Below are 9669 nucleotides of genomic sequence, written 5' to 3' on the forward strand. Positions count from 1 at the left end.
GCTGCCAAGTCACAGTGTGCCTTTAGGACAAAGGGTGATGGAATTTGGAAAGGGCTGCTCAGGAGGTCCCTGGAGGTGTTTAAAGGACTGGATGTGGCACTGAATGCTCTGCTCTGGGTGACAGGGTGGTGCTGGGTCACAGGTTGGACTCACTGATCCCAGAAGTCTTTCCAGTTGAAATGATTCTGTGATTCTGGCTTGTTTACATCCCACCTACAGCACTGCTGGTAAACTGATCACTTGGATGAGCTTGCACACAAGTATTCCATGTGAATTTTCCTGGAAAGAAATCTGTTCCATGAGGGCAGAAGAAATTCCAGCCAAGAAATTTGGTGACCTCTACGGCCATGACACTTTGTTCAGCCTCTCACACTGTGGGCTGTTGTTGTGGAGAGCAGCAAAATCCTCTTTTCCAACTGGGAAAACCACAGATTCAATGAGGCTGGGTCCAACTCCAGCAATGCTTTGCACAGTTCAGCTCCCAGGGCACCGTAACCAAGGACAAACACTCCAAAGTGCAGGGCCACGAACCCATGGGCCTTGGTGGCCAACACCTGCTGGGTCCAGTAAAAAAATGACAACAAACAAAGTACAACTGTCACCGGGTCTGAAGTTCAACACCCAGAATCAAGGCAACATGGTTCTAAACAAAAACAACTGGCAGAGTTAGGCATTCCCTCACAAAGTCCCCTCAGGTGTCACACATCGCGTCAGCGTTGTCACCGAGCTCCTTTGGCTACAAAAGGTCACAGCTTTTGTCCTGTTCTGCAGAGGAATTTTCTGTTCAAGTGACCGAATCCTTCTTCCTCCTAAAGGGGGACTTGAGTCTTTTCCAGACGCTGCTTTTGGGCTTGGATTTCTTCTCCATGGCCATCACGGCCTCCTTCTCCTTGCGGCGGATCTCGCGCACCAGCGCGTGGAACACGTCGTCGATGTAGTAACGGAACGCGGCCGACGTCTCAAAGAAGGGGCAGCTGAATTCCCGTGCTAAGGCAGAGCCTTCCTCCTTGGACACCTGGAAAACAGCAGCACATCCTGGTCAGGAAAGCCAAACCCCAGGAGTTTATTCCTTTGCCTTTCCCTGTTTTGCTCACTGCCCCTCTGCTCCAAGCCTCAGCACAGAACATTTCCACCCAGCTCCACAGGTTTCCCATGCTAAGGCAGAATCTTCCTTTTTGGACACCTGCAAAATGAGTGCACACCCTGGATAGGGAAGCCAGACCCCAGGAGTTTATTCCTTTGCCTTTCCCTGTTTTGCTCTCTGTCCCTCTGTATGGACTCTCCAAGCCCCAGCACACATTGTTTCCACTCAGCTCCAAAGGTTTCTCCTGCTAAGGCAGAGCCTTCCTCCTTGGACACCTGGAAAATGAGTGCACATCCTGGTCAGGGAAGCCAAACCTCAGGAATTTATTCCTTTACTTTTCCCTGTTTTGCTCACTGCCCGTCTGCTCCAAACCTCAGCACAGAACATTTCCACCCAGCTCCAAAGGTTTCTCTGCTTTCACTCATCACTTCTCTGGCAATGCAAGAGACTCTCTGGACATTCACAAAAAACAAACTTCAAAGAACATTCCTTTTTTTGACCTAAACCTCCAAGCTGTCTGACACGAGCGGTCCTCAGCCCTGGTAGTTTGGTGAATTAAGGAAGTTTCCTTTTCCTTGTCAAAAGCTGCTGTGCTTGTCAAACTACTTCCCAGACCCAGGAAAAACCTTTCTAAGGCTTTCTCGCTCCGAGCCCCATCCCTCTGGCCTTGAACACTCCAGGGACGGGGCACACGCAAATTCTACGGGTAACCTGTGCCAGGGCCTCCCCACCCTCACAGGGAGGAATTTCTTCCCAATATCCCGTCTAACCCTGCCCTCTGGCAGTGGGAGACCATTCCCCCTTGTCCTGGCACTCCAGGCACTGGTAAATATTGTCTCTTCATCTTTCCTGGAGCTCGTTCAAGTCCTGGTTAGCTCACCTCAAAGCCTTCTCTTCTCCAGACTCAACATTCCCAATTCCCTCAGCCTTTCCTCCCAGCAGAGCTGCTCCATCCCTCTGCTCCTCCTGGAGCCTCCTCTGGACTCTCTCCAGCAGCTCCAGCTCCTGCCTGTGCTGGGCCCAGGGCTGGGGCAGCTCTGCAGGTGGGGCCTCACCTGAGCAGGGCAGAGGGGCAGAATTTCCATTCCTGCTGCCCACACTGGGGGCTCAGCCCAGGGCATGGGGTGTTCTGGGTGCCAGCCCATGGCCAGGGCACATCCAGCTTCACATCTACCAGCAAATCAGGAATTAAAAACAAAGCAAAGCCCAGGATCAGCTGAATACAAAGATCTTGTGAAGACTTATCTTTTTTTCTGCCAGGGTCAGGATTAAATGTGTGAGACTATATTATAGTCCCACAAATTTTGAGTTCTACAGCACTTTAACAAACTAAAAAAATTGAGCCCTATCTCTCTCTCTGCAAGGCCTTTTAAGGATAAACTGTCCAATTAAGAAATGACACCTAAATTATTTTTTCTTTTAACCTAATAACTAATCATTTATGACCTGCAATGTGGACTTCTAAATCCAATTACACAAAACCACCCAAACCCGTGGAGAAGGTGAAGAAGAAGGACCAGCCTTCACCCTAAAACCTCCATCTTGTTTTTTATATATTACTATATTCTAAAACCTTAAACTCTAAGTTGTTTACCATGTGATATTATATACTTCTAGTCAAACTACACACTCCTAATCTCAGTTTTATTATTCAATTTTGGAAGTTTTCTCCATGGCCTCAGGTGAAATGCAGCGTTCTCTTGTTCTGTCAGCACAGAAAGTCTAAAATTCTCAGTAACCAGGGTTCCAACACACTTTGTTTCTCTTAAACTCTGAGTTCTCTACCATGTGATGTTACACACTCATAATCCCAGTTCTATCATTCAGTTTTGGAAGGCTTCAGGTAAAATGCAGTGTTCTCTCTTGGGGGTCGGTGCCTGTCAGCACAGGAAGTCTAAAATTCTCAGTAACCAGGGTCCCAACACACTTTGTTTCTCTAAAACTCTAAGTTGTTTACCATGTGATATTATATACTTCTAGTCAAACTACATACTTCTAATCTCAGTTTTATTATTCAGTTTTGGAAGCTTTCTCCAGAACCTCAGGCCAAATGCAGTGTTCTCTTGTTCTGTCAGCACAGAAAGTCTAAAATTCTCAGTAACCAGGGTTCCAACACACTTTGTTTCTCTTAAACTCTGAGTTCTTTACCATGTGATGTTACACACTCATAATCCCAGTTCTATCGTTCAGTTTTGGAAGGCTTCAGGTAAAATGCAGTGTTCTCTCTTGGGGGTCGGTGCCTGTCAGCACAGGAAGTCTAAAATTCTCAGTAACCAGGGTCCCAACACACTTTGTTTCTCTAAAACTCGAAGCTGTTTATCATGTGATATTATATACTTCTAGTCAAACTACATACTTCTAATCTCAGTTTTATTATTCAGTTTTGGAAGCTTTCTCCAGAACCTCAGGCCAAATGCAGTGTTCTCTTGTTCTGTCAGCACAGAAAGTCTAAAATTCTCAGTAACCAGGGTTCCAACACACTTTGTTTCTCTTAAACTCTGAGTTCTTTACCATGTGAGGTTACACACTCATAATCCCAGTTCTATCATTCAGTTTTGGAAGCCTTCTCCAGAACCTCAGGTCAAATGCAGTGTTCTCTTGTTCTGTCAGCACAGAAAGTCTAAAATTCTCAGTAACCAGAGTCCCAACCAGGAACAGACAGTCCAACAGACTTTGTTGCTGTGACTGCTGTGGTGAAAAACACGCACCTCTTTTCCACCACACTCCGCATGAAAACCAGCACCGCTCTCACCACGGAGACAACCCAACAAAACACGAAGGAAGGGACAAAACCCTCTCATTCCACTGCGTTTCCCAACAGGAACAGCAGCTGAGAGAGGGCTCCCCGTGGCCCTTACCTGGCGCAGCTGGGTCAGGTCAGACTTGTTGCCCACCAGCACCACGGGGGTGTCGTCGGTGCGGCGCACGCGGTAAATGAGCTGCTTGAACTCGCGCACCTCGTGGAAGCTGCGCCGGTCCGTGATGGAGTAGCAGATGATGAAACCCTCGCCAGCCCTCATGTACTGGTCCCTCATGGCTGTGAACTCTGCCTGGAAACACACAGTGGCATTTTAGTTTCACAAATGTAAATGGAGGAATGTGCCCCCGTTGATGGAGTGACTAAATTATTCTTTGCTTAAAAAGGCAAAAAGCGCCAAAGTTTCTCTCCTCAATTTGGTACAAAGACACCTCATTAGATCTTTGGGACTTCACCTCAGACCTGGGGCTGCCCGATTGGGCAGAGGGCAAGAGGTACCACATAGAATTCACTAGAAAAAGAAGAGAACAAAAGAAATAATCCCTTTTGTGGGGTGCTTTAGCAGGAGCAAGGACCTCTTGCCCCCAGCTTGGTTTTTCTCTGTAAGAGCTTTGCTATTTTGCCTTTTATTAAACCTTTTTCTGTTTCCAGCACTACCTCAGAAGCCATCCTAATAATTTTATGCCATTCAGGGTAGCTGAGCTATCTCGGGTGTGATGGGTTCCTCTGCAAGCTCATAAGAGCTGGCTCAAAGAAAAACCCATCATGTAATGACCTCCTGGTTTTTTCACCAAACCTGATTTTTTCTCCAAACTCAGCTTTGTGAGCACCTGGGTGTCAATGTCCCCACCCCACATGTGTTTGGGATGGTCCCCAAATCTCCCCTGACACAGAAACCCCACTGACACATGATTTACCAGCAGCTCTTGGTTGTCTGGTTTTGTTTTTACGTGTTTTCTCTGAATTGTTAGTGAAGAGATGTGGATGTTGAGAACTGCTCAGAGAAGAAAGGCAGATAAACTTTCCCAGGCGTTGCTCTGTGAAATTTTGGGAAAGTTCAGAGAAGGAATTAAAACAATTCTTAATCTTTGCAGCTGGTGCTGTTTACTTGTGAGAGGTGCAAGAAGGGGGCTGTTCCTGATTAGAAATTGGTGTGAGGGGTGTTGACTGAGGACCAGTCAGGTCCACCTGTATCATAACTGTCTATAAAAGTGTGTGCTTTTTAATAAAATTGCATTTTCCTTCTGAGACCTAGGAGTCTTTCTATCACTTTATTCACCTGTCCTCAAAGCAACAGCAACAAAGAGAGTTATTGTACTTAAAAGGTTTTTTACTTATTATAGGTTTTTCTTTAAAACTTCATTTTGTTTGTAATAATTTGTGACTTAGATAATGAATAGAATAAACACTTGAATAGTTTAATAATGTATTCTGTAAATCTTTTGAATTTTGTAAAGCTTAATTAAGGCAATCTTTTTTTAAAGGTAAATAGATAATTACAAAGTTTTGGTTTGTTATAGTTAGCAATCTCGTTGTGGTTCTATTTATAATTTGAGTTGTTATTTTTATAGTTGTAAAAATTGGTTCTCTTTTATTGATGGTTGGAACTGAAAAGGTAAATTGAGGAGTATTTTTTGAATGCTGAAAAAACACTTTTTTAAGTTGATGATGACAAGAGGTTAGTTTCTTGGAATTATTAAAAGAGAAGGAAGTCTCGGTCGTAGATGTTTCATGTGTTTTATGATTTTGTTGATCTTCTTTAGGTGGTGGAGTAAGCAGGTGCTGCTGGCTCACCAGCACCACAGCTCCAGCCAGGCACCATCAGCCACAAGACGCTCCTGAGAAGAGACAGAGCTCCAACCCCCCAGTTTGGAATAAAACAAAGCCAAACCAGAACATTCTTCATGCAGGATTTCTGTCCCCACACCTGACCATTAGAGGCTGCTTCACATGCTCTCCATTCACCTGGGATTACTCACACACCTGTCCTGCTGTGTCCAAAATATCCAGGTTGGCAGGCTCGTCATCGATGCGAATGCGGATTTTATAGGCGTCCTCTGGATCCCAGGACATGAGAAAGATTGGGATACAAGCACAGCACTCATCAGCTCACAAAGAGAATGCTACCCCAGAACCACCCAGCCTGCTAGGTGCACTGGACTACCTCAGTCTGAGCTTTGTTTCAGCTAAATGAAGTCAAATTTCTAATTGTTCTGGTGTGATTTAACATTTCATGTGCAAAAATCCTGGGCCCACAGCCCAGAAATTAATTTTGGTCACCTTGGTGAAAACACAGAGGAGTAACATTTTGTTTTCCTCAAAGCCAGAAAAGATCTGTGGTTCAAGGGAAGAACTGGTCACCAACAACTGCTGATTTCTTAGAATATATAATTTCTTAGAATTATAACACATACCAGCAAAATATATGAAATATTATATTTGTAGATGCTATACATATAAATATAAGTATATATGTCAATATTATTTATTATAAACGCCCTATTAAAATGATCTGTCTATAAATATATAACTACACAAATATTCTGTCTCTCTCAGTCAGCACTCCCACACTTTAAGAACCCATTCTCAGCAAGAATTTGGCTTTTTTGCCCCCACTTTTCCTTCTACTGGGTAACTGTTGGTTCAGGTTTCTCCTGGAGATGCTGCTGAGGTCCTACAGCACCAGAGTGAGCTGTTGAGCACTTTCACCCCTCCCAATTTCTCAAACACAGAGAACAATTTGGCCTGACAAGTGAAGAGCAAAGAGCTGATCACAGCACAGAGTCTGGATTTTGTGAACAGACAACTAAAAATGGCTTAGCAGCAGTTTCAACCACTGTCTGCCAACTCAGACAGACACAGGGCATGCCCTGAATGGATGGATGGAAAATGACTAAAGAACTGAAACTCAGGATTTACACCCCACTCTCAGAACTCTCAAATCACAGAAACACAGAAAGTGTTCAGGTTGGAAGGGACCACAGCAGATCACCTGCAGGGCCATCCCAGGGCACAGGATTGCGGCCAGGCGGCTCTGGGATATCCAGGCAGGGAGGCTCCACAGCCTCTCTGGGCTCTGCTCAGGCTGGCACTGCCCAGGGCAGGAGTTCTGCCTCCTGGGCAGGGGCAGCTCCTGGGCTCAGGCCCTGCCCGGGGCTCTGGGGCCATCGCTGGGCCTGGAGCAGAGCCTGGGCCTGCCCTGCCCTCCTGCACACAGGGACAGACAGGGGGACACAGGGACACACAGGGGGACACAGGGACACACAGGGGGACACAGGGACACTCGGGGACACAGGGACACTCGGGGACACAGGGACACACAGGGGGACACAGGGACAGCCAGGGACAGCCAGGGACAGCCAGGGGGACACAGGGACACACAGGGGGACACAGGGACACACAGGGGGACACAGGGACACACAGGGACACACAGGGACACACAGGGACAGCCAGGGGGACACAGGGACAGACAGGGACAGACACGGAAATCCAGAGACACCCAGGGATACTCAGAGACACTCATGGACTGACAAGGACACTCAGGAACACCCAGAGACACCCAGGAACAGCCACGGACACACAGGGGGACACAGGGACAGACAGGGACAGACACGGAAGTCCAGAGACACCCAGGGATACTCAGAGACACTCATGGACAGACAGGGACACTCAGGAACACCCAGGGACAGCCATGGAAACCCAGAGACAGCCAGGCACACCCAGGGACACCCAGGGACAGCCAGGGCTGAGGCCCCTCTCAGCTGGGGCTCCTCTCCAGGCTGAGCAGCCCCAGCTCCCTCAGCCTTTCCTGGGCAGGGACCCTCCAGGCCCTTCAGCGTCTTTGTCACCCTCCAGGAGCTCCCTGTCCCTGCTGTGCTGAGGGTCCCAGAGCTGGACACAGCACTGCAGGGGTTCAGCACTCCCTGGATCACTCCCTGACCTGCTGGGAATGCTCGTCCGGATGAGTGATCAAAGATCGATCTCCAGCCAGATTTACAGATATCTTTGAATTGAATACTTCAAAGCAATGGACTGTTACAGTTTGACCTGCCAAGGGAATGAATGAACAGAAAAGAGATTTTCCTCACCGATGGTGGGATCGTGGTCCTCTGGGAAGCGGTGACTGATGAACTGCATGGTCATGGCTGAAGAAGAAATCAGGGAACAACTGAGCAGCTCAGCTCACAGCTCCCCTGATCGCATCGTTACCCCACAGGCACGGCACAGAACCGAACCGAGCACGGCCTGCACCGAGCGCGGGGGCTGCAACCGGCCCGGGGACGCTCCGCCCGCGTCCTCAGGCGGGACGAGCTCCGGGACGCGGCCGGAGGCGGAAGGCGATGACCGGGACACCTCGGGAGGGGTCGGGACAGCCCGGAGGGAACACCCCGGCATGGGCCGGGACACCTCAGGAGGGGTCGGGACAGCCCGGAGGCAACACCCCGGCATGGGCCGGGACACCTCAGGAGGAGCCGTGATGTCCCAAGAGGAGCCGGGCCAGCCCGGCGGGGACACCCCGGGATGGCCCGGACACCTCGGGAGGGGTCAGGACAGCGCGGCGGGGACACCCTGGGAGGGACGGGGAGGGGTCGGGACACCCCGGGATGGGCGGCACCGCGCCCAGAACGGGGCTTTGGTCAGGGAACGCGGCTCCCCCCGGCCTCGCGGGGTCCCGGGGCCGGCGGCGGCCGCGGCCCCGCACTCACCGCTCTTGCCGACGCCGCCCGCGCCCAGCATCACCAGTTTGTACTCGCGGGACTGCCCCGGGGCGCCGCCGCCGCCCGGGCGGGCTCCGGGATCCATCGCCGCCCCCTCAGCGCTGCCCCGGCCCCGCTCCCAGCGACACCGAAATGGCGGCGGCTCCTCCGCCTCAGCGCCCGCCCGGGCCCGCCCCGGCTGGGGCGCGCAGCGGGCGGGGCCCGACGGCGGCTCGGCGGGGACAGGACGGGACAGGACGGGACACGGCGGGGACAGGACGGGGACACAACGAGCACACAACAGGACACGGCGGGGACAGGACGGGACACGGCGGGGACACAACGAGGACACAACGGGACACGGCGGGGACACGACGGGACACGGCGGGGACAGGACGGGACACGGCGGGGACAGGACGGGACACGGCGGGGACAGGACGGGACAGGACGGGACACGGCAGGGACACGACGGGACACGGCGGGGACAGGACGGGACAGGACGGGACAGGACGAGGACACAACGGGACACGACGGGACACGGCGGGGACACAACGGGACACGACGGGACACGGCGGGGACAGGACGAGACACGGCGGGGACAGGACGGGACACGGCGGGGACAGGACGGGGACACAACGAGGACACAACGGGACACGGCGGGGACAGGACGGGACAGGACGAGGACACAACGGGACACGGCGGGGACAGGACGGGACACGGCGGGGACAGGACGGGACACGACGGGACACGGCGGGGACACAACGGGACACGACGGGACACGGCGGGGACAGGACGGGACACGGCGGGGACACAACGGGACACGGCGGGGACACAACGAGGACACAACGGGACACGGCACTGCCCTCCGGAGCCGCACCCCCTCAGCCCCGGGACTCCCCTCCCGGATCTCGGGGGTTCTGTCAGCTCCCGGCCCCCCTCCCAGCCTGCGGCTCCTTCCCCCAGCACCCGGGGACCCCCCCCCAACACCGAACGCCCTCTCCAGCCCGGGGTCCCCCCAGCCCCTCCATCTCCGGGGAGCCCCCGATCCTTGGGGACCCCCGAGCCCGGACCCCCTCCCATCCCCGAGGGCTCCACCAGCCCCGGGACTTCGCACAGCTCCCTGGCCCCAG

At 52.0% G+C, this 9669-nt stretch overlaps 1 protein-coding gene across 2 annotated transcripts; it reads right to left on the reverse strand.

Annotated features, from left to right (window-relative positions):
• Positions 1-452: 452 nt before the first annotated feature.
• Positions 453-8717, reverse strand: RIT1 (Ras like without CAAX 1). Of its 2 annotated transcripts, none has more exons than XM_068174818.1 (5): positions 8549-8717; positions 7931-7987; positions 5826-5899; positions 3943-4134; positions 453-1015 (listed from the first exon to the last, which is right to left on the reverse strand). In XM_068174818.1, exons 1-5 carry the CDS (start codon positions 8643-8645, stop codon positions 785-787), a joined length of 651 nt encoding a protein of 216 aa, XP_068030919.1. In that variant the 5' UTR covers positions 8646-8717; the 3' UTR covers positions 453-784. The 2 variants fall into 2 exon arrangements, with proteins under 2 accessions (XP_068030919.1, XP_068030920.1); XM_068174819.1 differs by lacking the exon at positions 453-1015 and adding an exon at positions 1141-1359 and having other exon boundaries at positions 8549-8695.
• Positions 8718-9669: the final 952 nt, after the last annotated feature.

This window comes from Anomalospiza imberbis, chromosome 29, assembly GCF_031753505.1.
Source record: "Anomalospiza imberbis isolate Cuckoo-Finch-1a 21T00152 chromosome 29, ASM3175350v1, whole genome shotgun sequence".
Lineage (NCBI taxonomy): Eukaryota > Metazoa > Chordata > Aves > Passeriformes > Viduidae > Anomalospiza > Anomalospiza imberbis.